This window comes from Mesoplodon densirostris, chromosome 8 (assembly GCF_025265405.1).
Source record: "Mesoplodon densirostris isolate mMesDen1 chromosome 8, mMesDen1 primary haplotype, whole genome shotgun sequence".
Lineage (NCBI taxonomy): Eukaryota > Metazoa > Chordata > Mammalia > Artiodactyla > Ziphiidae > Mesoplodon > Mesoplodon densirostris.
The window spans coordinates 44,882,110-44,899,321 of NC_082668.1; the positions used below are offsets into that span (position 1 = coordinate 44,882,110).

General features: G+C 37.4%; 1 protein-coding gene and 1 long non-coding RNA gene across 3 annotated transcripts; one reads left to right on the plus strand and one right to left on the minus strand.

The window, feature by feature from the left end:
- Nucleotides 1–4,174: 4,174 nt before the first annotated feature.
- NABP1 (nucleic acid binding protein 1) lies at nt 4,175–13,074 on the minus strand. Of its 2 annotated transcripts, none has more exons than XM_060106463.1 (7): nt 13,035–13,074; nt 12,474–12,740; nt 12,038–12,176; nt 9,341–9,412; nt 7,599–7,674; nt 6,888–6,954; nt 4,175–5,903 (listed from the first exon to the last, which is right to left on the minus strand). In XM_060106463.1, the coding sequence occupies exons 2-7, from the start codon at nt 12,562–12,564 to the stop codon at nt 5,734–5,736; spliced, it is 615 nt and encodes a 204-aa protein (XP_059962446.1). In that variant the 5' UTR covers nt 12,565–12,740; nt 13,035–13,074; the 3' UTR covers nt 4,175–5,733. The 2 variants fall into 2 exon arrangements, with proteins under 2 accessions (XP_059962446.1, XP_059962445.1); XM_060106462.1 differs by having other exon boundaries at nt 12,950–13,057.
- A 183-nt stretch (nt 13,075–13,257) lies between these two features.
- On the plus strand, nt 13,258–16,218 carry LOC132494978 (uncharacterized). Its single transcript, XR_009533188.1, has 3 exons — nt 13,258–13,421; nt 14,716–14,808; nt 15,885–16,218. It is a non-coding gene; the product is annotated as an uncharacterized LOC132494978 (long non-coding RNA).
- Nucleotides 16,219–17,212: the final 994 nt, after the last annotated feature.

Consider the following 17,212-nt stretch of genomic DNA (forward strand, 5'->3'; position numbering starts at 1 on the left):
CCTCAGCTCAAAACCAGTTCTTTTCACCAAAGCACATTGTCTCTGGCATTTAAAATAGGTTATGTTCTGCAAAGCTAACATAGCTCCAAGAACAACAGCACTCACTTGGCCAGGATTTGACAAAATACCACTAGTAAAGCAATAAAATTTATAAGGGCAGTTCGTGTTCTACTTCAACTGTTTTTACCAAACCACCACCCACCCAAAGGTATTTTTAACAGTTTACACTTCCCACCAGTATTATTGTTAAATGTAACAAGCATACAAAACTTGGCAACTATTCCCATATTTTCTGTAGCTTTAGGGGCAGTTCAGGGTTTAATAAACCTGCTTAGCTGAGGGGAATTTACTTTTGACAACGGTACTGCCTGTTCGTAAACTAGAATTAAACCGATAGCCCAACTTCTCCTTAATGATCTTCCATATGATGCTTAAACCATCAAAAATTCCTATCCAATAATGAAATAATGGAACCTTTTCCTCACATTAAGCCAGATGTCTATACTACTGAAACGATATAGTAATCACCCAGTAGATGGCACTAATTGTGCTGACCACCCTGTTTCTATTGGTTTTCTATCTTAATTAGTCCAGAGACTTAGGTCAGAGGTCTTACTCAGCTCCCTACTAGGGTTATAAATATTTAAAACAAAAGACTAGCCCCACATGGCAGTCAAATTATACCTGGTATATTACTTCTTTATGTAAAGTATTTATGGTATCCATCTCTCTGAACAGAACAGGATTAAGATCTTAAGTGGTAGGTTCTGTAGGCATTCTCAGTAATATTTATCATGCCTCCAACCCCACCAGCACCTCTTTACATAATAAAGTAAGAAACTGAGGAACGCTTTGGGGGATAGGAGGAAGGTAGAAGATGCTGCAAACCGATTTGCTGAAATAAGCAACAATAAAATCTTTTTTTTAAAACAGAAACCTAGGGTGAAAAGGCTTATTTTCACTTTGATCTATATAGGTCCAAAGGAAGCCAGGCGATTCCACTATGGGTAATCTGATCTTAAAATATTCTATTTGAACCTAATTCAAAACTCAGTGCTCAGCTCACATCCAGAGGCCATACTCAAAACTCCATTCTGCTGGGAACTACTCTGCTTTACCCATCAATTCTGACCTTCATAGGTATATGCTTCCAAGTACAATTCTTCCACATTTTATAATACAGAACCTTGGTATATTCTGGCCTCACAAAGATAAACTGGTACGTGTATGTGTGTACATACACTTCAAAATAAAGTTGTTAATGGGAGATATCAAGGGCAGGGAACAAAAATTTTCAGGGACTTTGTTTCAAATGCAGCTCTCCCAGACCTACACTTAAAAACTCTCCTTCTGGTAGAGCAGAGAAATAATCCATACATTTAACAAGTTCTTGGGGAGAATCTCGTATAGGTTTATAAACCATTCCTTGAGAGTTTTATTCAACATCTATTCAACTTGTGGACCAAAAAACTGGACTCTCTCTTCTATGTGCAGAAGCATAAATTTTGATGGCATGAAAACTTAAAAAATGTACTCAAATTTTTGAAAATGGTTAAAAGACCTGATTTTTAAGGACATGTCAATGGTCCTTCAGTTGAGGCTGTTAGACAGTAAACATGGTATGACAGTGAGGACTGTGGTGTGTCAACAGTCTCAAGAGACCTGAGCTCTAATATAATTCAACATCTAGTCCCTAAGTTTTCAGGAGGCATGTTTTTAAAACTTTGGGAGCCACGGTAGGATTGTGTATTACCTATCAAGACCTTTAAAAAGACTTAAGTGATTAAATGTCTACTAGCCAAACTTGTTAAAATGTTCACCTTCTTTACATCATACTGATTATCTCATTGTGGGAAACAGCTCTTCGTAACATCTTTGGACATAATGTTCTTAATGAGGAAACATACTAAATAAGGGGCTTGTGAGATAGTCTGGACTTGATTCTCTTGCCTGTGATTAGTGCTTTAAGAAACATCATTATACCCTTTTAGCTCAGAAACCTGGAGTAATGTGGTCACAGTACTGGAAGACAAATTCTTGTGCATCCCTAACAAAGCAAACCTTGAGGAATTTGGAAAACACTTGAACACACCTGGAAAGTAGAATGTTTTTCTCCCTCGGGTCCTAACATACCATCATTCATGATAGTGCTGTTTTTCCAAGGTCACAATTAGATTTCCTCAGGAGCATAACTTAACTGTTAGTCATTATGGCTACTTTGTGAAATGTGGGCTGTTTACTCCATTTACTTAATAACTGGCTGCAACCTCAATACACAGATTTTCACTACGGCCAAGTATATCTGCTTTTACCCGTCATTAAACCCATACCAGAGACCGACTGTGACCCTCTTCTACTAGAAATGTTCACCTTCATCAGACAGGGGATAAAACAAATTAAGAGAAGGAAAAATAGATTAAAAAAAAAAAAAAAAGAGGCCATCATAGGGCAAGTTTTCCCAAGAACAACTCTAGAGGTAAGAACAGACTTTGGTGTGGAAAAGTGTTCCATGTTGATACTGCTTTTCACATGGTTTTCTGGTTTGTTGTCTCTAGAACCTTTGTGAATACATTAAAGTCTCTTAAGAGTCATGGCAGCCTAAAATTGCTTGGAGCAATCAGTCATTATGGTACATTATGACACTTAATGGTATTATTAAGGGATAAGAAAAGGGAAGTCATGTCAGTAAGTAAACTGGAATGTCAGATCCATATAAACTTAAACTAACAACTGCTACTGTCTTAAGACTGATGTAAAATACTCTCAATTTGCACCTTCTGAGAAAACTTTTTAGTTTATCTTAAAACTGCCTATACTTTAAATGTTCTTTATATATCATAAGATTACTTTTTTACTAACCTCACGTCTATTTGTTTTTAGTATCACTCCCTTGACATTACTCAACCCAGCAAATTAAACATCCTTAAAATGTTAAATGATAAAAATACAAGTGACAAATATTCAGTGATACAAATATTTAGGGTAGCCTCAAGTTAAACTGTCCTCAAATTTAAAACGCAATTACTAAAACTACAGGAACAAAGCAAAAATGAGTTGGTATACTATAGGAAAACCAGTCTAAGTGTCCATGAGAAAGCATACTGCAGCCTTCACTATTATACATCATCTGGGCTTATGGGTTTCATCTTTCCATGTCTGTACTGTAGCAACTCCCAAAGAACCTGCCTAGACAGGAGGGGCCACCTGCCTAATGAGACTTCAATCCACTTCAGAACTGGTTTGTAAAAATAAAGTGGGACCCAAACCTAGCAGTGTGTATTTCTATACTAAATGGCTTTTGTTTTCAGTAGGTGTTTAAACTTATTTAAAAGTTGATAGCTGAAAGCGCCAGGATGGAGGAAGGTAGGAAACTTTCTTCCTCTTAACTTCTTGATGAGTACTGTCCAAGCAGGCTGGGAAGGCAAATATGCATTATGGATTGTAACTCACTTTGCTTTGGTTTTGAAGGCTTTCCTTAAGAAAAAAGAAATTTGTTAATAAATGATAAAAAAATACAGAACAACAAGGTTAAATGATTGAGGCAAATGTCAATTACAAAAGTAAAAGATAAGGTCTTTCTCTACTTAATCTCAACACGTTAAAGGGTAACAATACTTCCACACCTAACCCTGCATTTTCTTCTGTTCTCAAGGTATGACTAGACAACGAACATTTGACTGCTTATTAGGAGCCAGAAATCATTCTACTCATTCACACAGGAAAATCTTAACTATACAAAGGGGTAATATTACTCACTTACTTGTTTTTATAGTTATGGAAACTGGCTTACAGAGGTTTCAAGTGGAATAAGTTGCCCAACATCACAGGTGAAGAGAAAATAAGGCCAGGATTGGAAGCTCAGCAATCCATACCTGATTATTTTAATCTTCCAAACTCCAAAATCCTTTCTTTTAAAATCAACTTTAACACTAATCTCCCACAAATAACTCAGTGTTAGTGCTCCTATATCTACTGAGATTAAAAAAAAAATTATGTACTAATTTGTAATTTTTTTTTTTACTCCAAACATCTGTAATTTTGTGAACATCTTAAAAAAATACTAGTCACAAAGCCAAATTAACTATAATCATCAGTATATGAATAAAGGAAAAACTTATTTCTATAACATATAATCCCCAGTTATTGAAATACTATAAACAATAAGCTTCTTGAGATTATTCATTATTTCGTCTACCCCTTAACACTATCCACACAGTGCCTAATATGTGACATACTGAAATACCTGTTAGACACACTGGAATAGAGCAAACGAATATCTGGCACAAATGTTTATATTTAAATGCTATGGCACTTTCAGAAAACAAAGTCCACTTAAATTATTGTTATTTGAAGTGGGGAAAAAAGACACAGTGACAAATACAAAGCTAAGTAGTCACCAGGCTGAAGTCATCATTACAACTACAGTAAAAGGTACTGGCTCTCCATTGTAAACCATTCAAAGAGCAAAAATAAGGTAGGTCTGTTAACATTAATGCAAGTTTTATTCAAGAGATAATGCTGAAGAAGAGTTTAATTCCAACAAAGGAAAAATTTACCAGTTATCCACCCTACAGTAAAAAGTGGAACTGGACACCATTTACAACACATAAATAAATTCTACCTTTACATTTCTAAATAAAGCTGTATTTGCTTCTTTGAGAGAGCCATTTCTTAACTTTTGCTGATAAGGCTTTGTGAATTGTGTTCAGAAACTGACAATAAACACACACACATACCCTTCAAATAAAGTAAGAACCTAGGAATTTCACTCCAGGCTGAGTTTCTGCAAGTACCTAGGATGCTATAAATTAAGATTACATTTTTCTACATAAATTCAATTTGAACTGCCTTCACTATAATATTTATCTACCATGATTTGTAAAAATTAGATCAATGTTTATTATGACTTCATAATTCCCTCAAATTAAACTTCAGTATTTGACATAGTAGTTTAAGAAAATAAACATTCAAGGCCTCAGTTTTAAATTTCCATTCAGTGTAATGCACAAAGCTGATAAGTATTAATAGGACTACCCTAAGATAAAGTAAATGTAGCTTTCTTCTAAAAATTTCTTGTTATAATACAGATCACATTCTATTCCATAATTCTGATAAAGAATATGTTTTCTGGTAACAGAACAAGAGTTTAGGATGATTCAGTCCCTGGAAAATCTTAATGGCAGTCACTCAATGAAGAAGTCAATCATTCCTGGAGTCACAAACACTCAAAAATTGCTGTTAGCATTAACCATGTTTTTGCTTTTTTGGTGGTTATTGCTTTAGCTGGCAATATCTGTTTTTTAAGACAAAAGAACATCTCCCACTAAGCCTGCTTTAGTTGGCCATATCTGTTTTTAAGCCAAAAGAACATCTCCCACTAAGCCTTATTTTAAAAATTACAAAGTTTATACAGAAAATAGACTCATAGAGGCTAAAATGCTGATGTCGTAAGTAACTCACCCATGAAATGGGTGCAGGTATTTTAGAAGATATCCAAAGATCTTTTTGCTCTAAAAATAAATGCCCCTATTCTTCAGTGTCCCCATTCTTCAACAGGAGACTTGAGCAGCTTAATAGTTCTGCTATAAAAACAAACCACTCTTGTTAACAAACCAAAAACATAAAAGGAAACTGATAAAGGACAGTGTTCACAGTTAACAATAAATAAAAGTGCAGTTAAGTGTTCAAGCAGAGCACGTAGTTTAAAAACTACATGTGTGTATTTGGCATAGGTCATCTTTTAAAGGCTCTCCGAGGGTCCCTGCCATTACTTATTGTGGTCATGACTGTTTGATTATTAGCTGTTCCTGGTAGCTGTGGATTTACAGGTCCCCGGCCATTGATTCTACCAGCATATGAAAATTGGCATCCCCCTGCTTCTGAGCCAGTTTGAACACCGTTTCCTAAAAAAGAATATAAAAAATCATCACCATTTTCAAACAGAAGTACATCTATTTGAAGTTGTAACGCATGCTATTAATGCTTACAAGTAATATTATGGAAAACAAACTCCTTTATTTTATTTATTTATTTATTTTTTTAAACTACTGGATAAAACTCAGCTTGAGTCCTAGGTTTTCCCAAATGTGTAATTACTGTAAATATATTAACTTGATGCTTGCATTAATAGGGAGAGGAAAAAAGAGCAACTTGGGTAATAGAATGAGAAATTAATAAAGTAGGAAAAAAGCACAGATAATGCATTACCTACATTATAAGGGAAAAAGAAAAAGCAAAATGGTATGTAAGTATTGGCATTTCGTTCAAATAAGGTTAACAATGTTTTAAAAGAGACAAGTTAGTAATTCTAACTTTTTAAAGGAAAAACCAAAGCGTCCCACAACATAATGATCATCAGCTGTGCTCAAACATGTAGCCAACAGGTCAAATAAAACTTCAGCCACCTTAAAGCACTCCAATCACAAAAGACTTTTCCTCTGGTCTTTAAGAATAAAGGCTTCAAAAGACCTTTAACAGGATGCAAGAACCACTGAACTTTGAGAGTGTTTGAGGGGTAAAGGCCAATCTTTTAAAGAGGCAGCTATGAGCATGTGAAAAACTAAGGTGAGCAGCAATCTGAAGATGAACTGCTTTCAGTACACAAAAATAACCAGCTATTCTGCATCTATTATAAATAATCACTAGATTACAGAAATTTTGTAAAAATCATTGGAAAATAACATAATGAATCACCAAAACTTAGATTTCTTCTTATTAGCCAACGTTCACCCAGTAACTGGCCCAAATGTTTAAATACAGAATGTGCTCAATAAATTAACTTAAGAGGGAATCTGCTTTTTAGAAAAATCAGTTATATTTTCATAAGATAGATTCCCTTAATTCTTACACCTGATCACAAATATACCAAAAAAAAAAAAAAATCTTACCCACTGGTCCAAATGTACCTGTACCCATATTACTATTCATGGAATTATTCTTCTGTTCACTGTGTGCCTATTAAAAAAATGCTTTAATTTAATCAAATGAAGATTTTTAAAAAAACATACTATTATAACAAGTTGTAGCCATTGTTTTTTTTTAACTTTCAAGGTTTTTTTAAACAATTTAAAAAGATTTATCCAAGTCCTTTCAATGTTAAAATATTCAGGAATGTTTCCAGACCTTTCAAAGCTCCTGTTATGTCTTACATCTTCCTGATATTACTACCTGCTCCTCGAAAGTGCTAAACTGCTAAATGGCACATACAGTCGTCCCTCAGTATCCCAGGGGGATTGGTTCGAGGAACCCCCCAGATACCAAAATCTGAAGATGTTGAAGTTTCTTGTGCAATATGGCATACTGTATAGGAACATTCTGCATCAGCAAATTTAACCAGTGCAATCCCAGTTGGTTCAATGATCCATGGATGTGGAGGGCTGACTGGACATTTCATATATGATACTACAGATACCTATACAGACTCACGAAACATATAAAGTGGAAAAGAATTCCATTAAAGAATCTTTAAAAAGATTCTTTTAAAAATTGTCTCCATTATACTTAGGGTATGAAAAGCTTGGCAACCTAGCCACAGATTTGTAGTACACAGTCAAAATTAGCCTAATCATAAAAACAGACAATACATTTGGATTCATTACCCCTTTGTTCTGCTGTCCTCGATAATCTGGGTTAGGTTCACTGAAATTTGGCACTTCTGAATAAACCATACAAAATCTGAAAGACAATAAAGGACAATTTGAATGACTTCTGAAATAATCAACCTTTCTTTACATAACACGCATAACTTTCAGGAATAAAGAACGTAGATGTCAAATGAATTACCAAACAGCAATATGCTAACTAACTCTATTCATTTACAAAAAAAACTTTCTAAATGCCTGTTTCATTAAAAAAAATCAAATATTTGATTGCCTACAATGTTTAAAACATTCTATTTTGTATTTTAATTCTTCTTCTGTCCTTGTCAAAGATCAAGGACACAGAAACACATCTTTGTCCTGTTTTTCCACATAGGCTGATTGATGCCTCTGAACCACGTGTAGGGTTCCAGAGTTTTTCTAGCAATGGTGATGGATTTGCACTAATCCACTCACACACTTTCATCCAGTCCCTCTTTGACCAATCACTGTGAATCTGCAAAGATAATCATTCAAGGTTAAAAGTGGATTTTGCAGGCATGAATAAAGACAACTGGCTATCAAGACACGGTTTATCCCAATGCTCCTTATCAGCTGACTATGGTGTATATTGATAAACATTACACATAAGCATTTTCTTAGCTCCTCAACCCACAGATAAATCAAAATCAGTTTTGGTAACTCCTGGACTGACCCTGACAAAGTCACTATGTATTGAGTGACCCCCAGTGGTTCTTCACATAACCGACCTCCATTATTATACATACCTCTCTATACAGGAAAGTCAGAACAGGATCCTCAATCTTTCTGTAATATTGATGCTAAGACCTCTCATAACACATTGCTCTACTACTCTAAGTACGAACATAAGTGAATCCTAATTTTCCTCCTAAGCGAAAGCAAAGTGTTACCAGTTTCTGATCTTTAAAAGCTAGCAAGATTGCTTATTTTTCCCGAAGTATCTTATTCCTGTAGTGTAACATACATTCTTCCTTCCTTTATTTATTTATTTTTGGTGCCATTTGTGGCTTCTCTCTTTAGATATCCTCTATTTTGACAGGCATTAAGTTGATGTCAGGCATTAACCAAACAGAATGGACTTTATGATTTGGCTCATTGCCTACACCATACTTTATGAGTACATCCCAAATGTCTAGGCCAGCATGGAGGCTGAATTACCTTTACACCCCTAGAGAGGATGGTTCCTCCAAGTCAGGGTGGAGATTACCAGGGTAGTGGTTTATAGAAGCTTGCATTGTGGCTGCCTGTACAGTACCTAGACTGTGGATAAATACAGGACTTCAGTTGTCATTGCTGCAAGTCCTTTTACATATGGGTACATATTCACCCATAAGCAGAGAAAAAGAAAAATTAAACTTATGGCCTAAAACCCACACCCAGCTTCTTAACTGGCAATTCACTAGATGACAGAACTTACTTCAAATGGCACTTGTGACATCTGAAAGATATACATTCCCAAAGCCTACAGAAACAGGCCCACTGGGGATCGTCTCAAGTGCAGCTTCTTAATGCTCTGTGACAGGAAAAACTGACATTCTCAACCACAGGAAACAGTACTGATAGGTGTTAAACTAGCACCTACATGCAAAGTTAAGCCGCTGCAAGCATTCAGTTTACCAGTCAAAAAGCCAACAAATAGGTTGATAGTTTATACCTACCAGTTATTCTGTACATATTATTTGTAATTTATTCAATTATATGAAATGCATCTTGATACTTACTCCCCAATTTTTTGAAGTTCTCCACCCCTTCCAGTATAAAGTGTCAGACATCCTTTCCACATGGATGCATACCTAGAAAGAAAAGAAACATCAGTTCTATGGAAATATGTATATTTCCTTCTACTTAAATAAATCTTTATACTATTTTTTTTGTATTGGGGTACAGGTGGGGCTCAAACCCTGTAGCTACCATTGATTAACTTGTTACTTACTAAGGAATAATGCAAAGAAAACTCTACCGCCAAATTTTGACATAATTATATAAACGATAACTAACCCTAGAAAATAGAAGTCTTTTTGAAAAGCAAGCATTGTTATACTCCAAAGATCACATCTTTAGTCAATTAAGAAAGGGAGAACATTCAAACTGCAGAGATTCAAGCAGAAATTACTTTTCAAACACAGGGCATATAAAATCAACACCCTAGTGTTTACTTTTACATGCATGTACTTGGTCTACCAGATATTGATATATTTTTTCCTTTGCCTCCATAAAACACATAGGCTAGTATGTGTTATTCCTAAGCTACTGAAAATTTAGTAAAATTTAATCAAGGGGCTAAAAAACTATGATCACAAATCTTTCGCTTATCTGCTTTTCCAAATTCCCAATTTTTAGCGACAACTTGACTGAACAATTATTTACCGAGAACAATTTTGAATGCAGGCATCATCATTAGATAAAATAATCCTATTCACAAATCTAAGACAAATGTAAATTAATCAATATCATAAAATAAGCCCAAGACTTGGGTTTCAGTGGTTCTTTGTACAACTACTATGGTAACTTCACGATTTAGAAAGATAAATTATAACCAAATATTGTTTAAGTATAATGATAGTTCATATTTTAATACAGGTTAATAAGAATTTTCTCGTTTCACATTATATATTTCTCTTCATTTAGTAAAGGTTATTTATTAAAGACTCCATTCACCACTTTTAAGTTACACAAAAAGTGACTTAGGAGACTGCACTAATATTTCACCTTACTAAAGTAAAAATTAATGCCTATTTTGAGAGAAAATTTGAAGTTACCACAACTAAAACATTTAACTTTCACTTATTTCAGGAATGAGATCAATGTTTGCAGCGTTTTCTGATATGCATGCCAATATTCAAATTACCATTATTGAGATGTATACCTTTCTTCAAAAGCTACTTTTCTTAGATTCAACCAGAATTTAAGGGCCTTACAATGGGCCAGACTCTGCTAGATATGTTACTTTAGTAAGGTATAAATATTCCCATTTTACAGAAAAGGAAGTTGAAAAGTGTAATAACTTCAAGGATACACTGAAGTTAAAAAACAGTAGAGTTTCTTTGGTTTTGAATTTTCCTTTAAACTGTACTCCTTGGTAACTATACTCCTTAAAATTCTATAGATACTGTAAGGCTACTGACTTAGTTTTTCCAGTTTTTTTGATGAACACATTTATGTATTTTCTGTGACTACAAAATATGAAATAATTGAAAAGAGATGCCGTTTACAGTGTATAAAATAACTTCTAATCACTGGATGAGATACTTTGGCAGCCAAAAAACTTTAATTATGCTAATTCTCACCATATCCTCCCAGGTAGAAATTCTCTTTTGTGCAAGTTAAAGATGTGGAAGTTTAAAAGACATAGCCAGTGTCATAATGAGTCGGTGTATAAGAAAAAAAATGTCTAAGTCCTGACTCTCACTTCCTTCTTTGATGATACTCTGCCTCACTTCCTGAAGATGTTGTAAGACCTGTAAGATACTATCAAAGGGCTCTAAGCTCCTACTTTCAGGGTGATCCAACACTTTTCTGAGATTCTATTTACTATGCCAACGTCAATCTCCACCCACTTTTCCTACAGTTATGACCAATGAATTATTACAATTCTACTGACCATAAAGCTTCCAAAATCTATTTTTAAGACCCCTTTCTGGCATTTTATCTTCCTAATACTTGGTAAATCTTTAAAGGTAGTCTAATTACTAATCAAAAAAAAAAGGTTGTACTAAATTATTTTTAAAAGCCAATCTGCCAACTAACTCTTTTGGACAGAGGTATCATAGACGTCTTTCTGCCAAATATTTTCTGCACATCATTTTGTTTTTGTACAACATTGACCTTACAGCAGTAGGCACAAGAAATTATTTTCAAGAACGTGCCTTCCAGATATTGTAAACTTCCTCTCTCAACTTTCACATCCGAGTACAAATCTGACACACTACAAAACCTACTAAATTCTCCAGCTACAATCTCGATTTACGTCCACACTGTCTGAATGAGTATACAAATAAAATACGGGCAGGATCTCAAAAGTCATTAAAAAGGGGAAAAGGTTGGAAAAAAAGCGAAGTGACAACTATATTAAATAGTTTATGAAAAAAATGAAGTATTGATTATGTTAGTTTTAACAATCTACTAAAAAAGACTCAATAATCCCAGAACAGTATTTAAAAATCTACTTAATCTGTAAACTGAGGGTGGGGTTGTTTAGACTCGGCTGAAACTGACTGCTTTTAAAGGCGAAGGTGTTACATCCCAATGCCGTCCATCACCTGAGGTTAACAATGAAGGGGCTTAAAAATCCTCTGGGTGGCCCACAGAAAAGATGAAATTTTAGAATTTGCCAAGGTCCTGGGCGTCAGCCAATTCCGATTCCGCAGACTCCTACTTGGGAGGCACTCTGATTCCCCAACCCTTTTATGCACACCTACCCTCTGGTCAACCGAATAATATCCCCTGGCTGTATAAGACCTCCGATTTCATCCCACACGGAAATAGTGATGCTGCCAGTTTTATCTGCTACTTTGCATGATCTCACTTCATGGCCGTCTTTGGTTTTGGTCACGCGTCCTGTGAGGATTTAAAAATCAAAATGGGGAGGGGTGTATTAGATAATGAGGACTTCCAAAAAGCTAACTCCTCCTCCGGGATCAAAATGCACCTGAAAGGTGGGAAGAGGTCGAGCCCCGGGTTCTCGCCGCAGGTAGGCTACGGCCCCAGCTCGGGCCAACGGGGCCACGTGGATGGGGGAGGGAAGAGAAAAGGGAGGAAAGGGGGACGGGAGCCCCCGGCTCGCGGCGGCGGCGCCCTTCCCTCCTGTCCCGGGACGCACAGAGGGCGGCGAGGCGGGCTGCGGACCCCACTTACCTATCTCCAGCACAATAAAGACGACATTTAAGTTTTTCAGTCCGGGCTTAATATCTTTTATAAAAAGAGGGGGGTCGTTGACCCCGTTCATACTGAAGCAGGTGCTGCTACGCTGCGGAGACTCGAGTGGGCAGGGAGCCTGACAAAGCTTCCCACCCCCCGGGCCAGGGGCGAGAGCAGAGGGGCGACCTTGGGCGGGGGTGGCGAGAGAAGGGGCAGAAAGCGGTTAGTCAGGAACCAATGAAACCAATCCAGACGGCACTGAGCCTAAAAAAAGGGGGAGGAAAAAAATAAAATCAAAACCAAAAACGCTCACAAGTTTAAAAGAAAAAAAGACGAACCACTCCGCACACCAACCCCGCTCCCAACGGGGCGACAGGAAGGCAAGCGCGAGAACTGCCCCCTTCTTTGGATAAAAGGAAGAAAAAAAAAGACAGCGAGAGGACGCCTCTGCCCTGAGTCCCGCTCACACACACACGGGCGTTGCCCTGTCTGTCCCGGGCTCCGGGGAGTGACGGGCTGTGACAGCGAACCCGGAGCAGAGACCAAACTACCGCGCACCCAGAGTACCAAACACCGACTGCGGAACGCGACCGCGCGCCGCCGGGACCCCCGGGTCGCCCCGCCTCTTGTGACGTCCCATGGCGTCTGGCTCGCCCGACGCCCCGCCCTCCAGCCGCTGACATGCCGTCAGCGCGGGCCCCGCCCCCTCAGCCGTCCAATCGACTCTCGGCTCCGCCCCAGCTTCCGCCGTCGCTGCGCAGCGTGGTCTCTACCCTGCCTAGTCTTCCTTCTTCAGGTTTCTACCACTTGCTGTCTGTCTTCTGGGTTTTCTTGCAGTTTCTTTTTCCCCCCAGAGTTTCTTTTTCCCCTCAGAGTTCAGTCCTCCCCCCCGCCCTTCAGTTTCGCAGTCACTGCTAACGGTTGCTGTGTTTTAGGACCCAGTGGGTAAGCCAAAAAGTATGCGGTAGAGTAAGAACAAGGTTCAGGCTAGGGTGGCTGGTCTGGGTTGAAAGAAAAAAAAAGGTAGGGATGGGTCGTTAGCTGTAAGGCTGGAATTTTAGGGCCGGAAGGGAAATTAGAGATCAACACAACCGCCTCATTTTAAGCATATTTAAAATTGGGGTCCAGAAAGGTGCGGTAGTTTGCTGAAGGTCACCCAGGAACTTTGTGAGCAAGCAGGGCATCAACACAAGTTGTCCAACCTAGTCTTGGTGCGTTTCACTCTATAATGCTAGGCAGATAGACAAGTAGTTAAATTCCTTTGCAAATTTATTATTTTTCCTTACCCTTCTCTAGATTACATCGCTTCCCCATGTTGCTTTTCTTTATGCTTGTTTGTTTTTTAACAGACTATTTTTTAGAGTAGTTTTATGTTAGAGTGGAAGGTACCGAGATTTCCCTTATACTCTCTACCCCGACACAGGCATAACCTCTCCCCATTATCAGTATTCCCCAGAGTGGTACCTTTGTTGCAGCTGATGAACCTACATTAACACATCATCACCCAAAGTCCATATAATTTACCTTAGGGTTGGTTCTTGGTGTTGTACATTTTATGGTTTTGGACAAATGTATAATAACATGTATTCACCAATATAGTATCTACAGAGTAGTTTCACTGCCTTGAAAATCTTATGTGTGCCACCTACCCATCCTTCCCTCTCCCCTAACCCCTGGCAACTACTGATACTTCTACTGTCTTCATTTTCCAGTATGTCATATAGTTGAAATCATACAGTATGTAGCCTTTTCATATTGACTTCTTTCACTTAGTAATATGTATTTAAGTTTCCTCCATGTCATTTCATGAGCTATCAAGTCACGCAGTTGTTTTCGTACATACAAAATAACTGTGTGACAACAGTGGGAGACCCTGAAACATTATCACCTGGGGAGGGAAAAGATGAATAAAGTTTTCTTTATGTTGTGTAGTGAAAAGGACATGTGCTTTAGAAGCAAACCTGGGTGTGAACTATTTACTAGTTGTGTGACCTTTAGGACAGTTGATTAAGCTTTCTAGTCATAATTTAATCATCCAAAAATAAAAGGATGTCTACCTCACAGAGGATTGCATGGGCTCATAATAGTGCCTAGCAAATAGTAGATACTCAATAAATATTTTCCCCTTGCCTATTTTCTATGATTAAAGAAAAGGAGACAATAGTAGCTTAAGCTGTGATTACTTAATCTTTTCTACAATTCTACATGGTGATTGCTAATTTTTATCCCCATTTTACAGATGATGAAATTCACCTGAGACCACATAGCCAGAGAAGGCCAAACTGAGTTTTGAATCTAGGCAATCTTGACCCCAGAGTCTTCCGGCCTAAAGGTAATTTTTAGACTTAAATTGCAGTAGTGGAATTATGAGTAAAAAACAGACTAAATAAATAAAGTATTAGCAGCAACATATATCTATAGGGCTTTAGAGAATCATGTAATTAACTATTTGAGATGGTAACAGATACATTGAGAAGAGTATCAGAGAATTTGTGTGGCAGAAGACTTTTTCCTTGAATCTTTCTGAATATTTTTAGCTCAACCACACCACTTCCCAAACATCTTCAAACAAACAGCATAGATATATTACAGCACAAGAAATGAGTTTCAACGATAATCACAACATTAACAGGGGTGCAAGTCATTCTTAAGGAAGCAGAAGCTTTCAATTCATGGACAAATAAAGTCCAGTGTGCCAAAAGACACTGACGTAATGCTGGAAAATGATGTAAGATAATATTATAAGCATGATTTCAATATCCAGTAAAACAATGATGAAACGTGAGTTAATGGCAGAATCACATCCAACATCAGGGCTCCCATAGACTCCCAATCTGGCCCAGAGTTTAGGCAAAGAAAATTAGCCACTCCCTGAACCCTGGGTCATTTGTTCCCAGAAAGGGGATTAGGTAGGACTGCTCAAACCAATTTTACAGACATTTAGAAAGAGGAACCAGACACTTGGGAAACCAGCCCCACAAAAGTAGAAGCTTGTGCTCAGAGGCACAGCCCAACCCAGCCCTGCACTTCCCCCACAGGACAGAATTCAGTCGAACATCTCTCACTTCCTTTCCTCCTAACTCAGCAGTTCTCAGAAAGGAAATGGCAACAAGTGCTTTCTCATCCACCAAAACTAAAGGCAGTCTTGAGAAACAGGATGGTGTGGGCAGTTTAGGAATTCTTCAACCCAGGTCAGTCGGTTTAAACTATCCCTGACCACTCCTCAAGGGTGGTGGTTAATTAAAAAAAAAAAAAAGAAAGAAAGAAAGGAGATGTCTAGAAGAGCAACTGTTGCCACCCAAATAATCTTTCGTAATATTACCATTCAGTAAAATAAACAAAGATCCATCAATGCCCAGCCAGTTAGATCGTAATGACTATATTGCTGCTGCTTTACTGTCTTTGCAGGATTACTTCGTGGTCTTGCTTCTAAGACTGTTTGTGGGCTTTCATCATTTTCATAGCGCAAACAACGATTTATTCTGAGGTGATGAGAGGTTTATGCCCAGAAGCTCAACACCACTACTCCGTGTAAAGAAGATATTGCTTGGTCAGATCCAGTAAAATACCAAAGGGCATCCATTAGAATCTTGTGCATAAGTTTGCCCACCACTCACTACCCGTGCTCCCTACCAGGTTCTGGTTTCTGGGACCCCAGTGGTCATTTTCACTTTCTTTGTACTATTCGTCTATTTTAAACTATTACAACATCAGTAAAATACCTGGCCAAATACTATTTGATACTAGACATATTGTGCAGTGAAACTAACAATAAAAAAATTAACAAGAACTACAGTGTTCTCACATTACAGAGATAATCCACTTTGTAGCATAATTGGCAAGGTCAAAAAAAAAAGGTCTTAATCTTCTTTAAAACATTTAATCAAAAGCCTCATAAGTAATGTTTAGTAATATTTAAACACAAATCATCCCTAGAATGGTAAATGCTGACACGCATTGAGCATTTGCTATGTGCCAGGCATTTTACGTTAAAAGCACTGTATGCTTATTTATATATTAATAATTCATGTGAAGTGGATTTTCTCGTTTTATATACTAAGTTATGAAGCTGGAATTTAAAACCAACTATCTGTTACATACAATGACCTTTTTTCCAAAACACGTTATTTTCCCTAAAAAGTGCATTTTTAAAAAATTTTTAAATTTTATTTTATTTATCTTTTTATACAGCAGGTTCTTATTAGTTATCCATTTTATACAGATCAGTGTATACATGTCAAGCCCAATCACCCAATTCATCACACCACCACCCCCATCCCCTTACCGCTTTCCCCCCTTGGTGTCCATACATTTGTTCTCCACATCTGTGTCTCAATTTCTGCCCTGCAAACGGGTTCATCTGTACCATTTTTCTAGGTTCCACATATATGCGTTAATATACGATATTTGTTTTTCTCTTTCTGACTTACTTCACTCTGTATGACAGTCTCTAGACCCATCCACGTCTCAACAAACGATCCAATTTTGTTCCTTTTTATGACTGAGTAATATTCCGTTGTATATATGTACCACATCTTCTTTATCCATCTCTCTGTCGATGGGCATTTAGGTTGCTTTCATGACCTGGCTATTGTAAATAGTGCTGCAATGAACATTGGGGTGCATGTGTCTTTTTGAATTGTGGTTTTCTCTGGGTATATACCCAGTAGTGGGATTGCTGGATCATATGGTAATTCTATTTTTAGTTTTTAAGGAACCTTCATACTGTTCTCCAT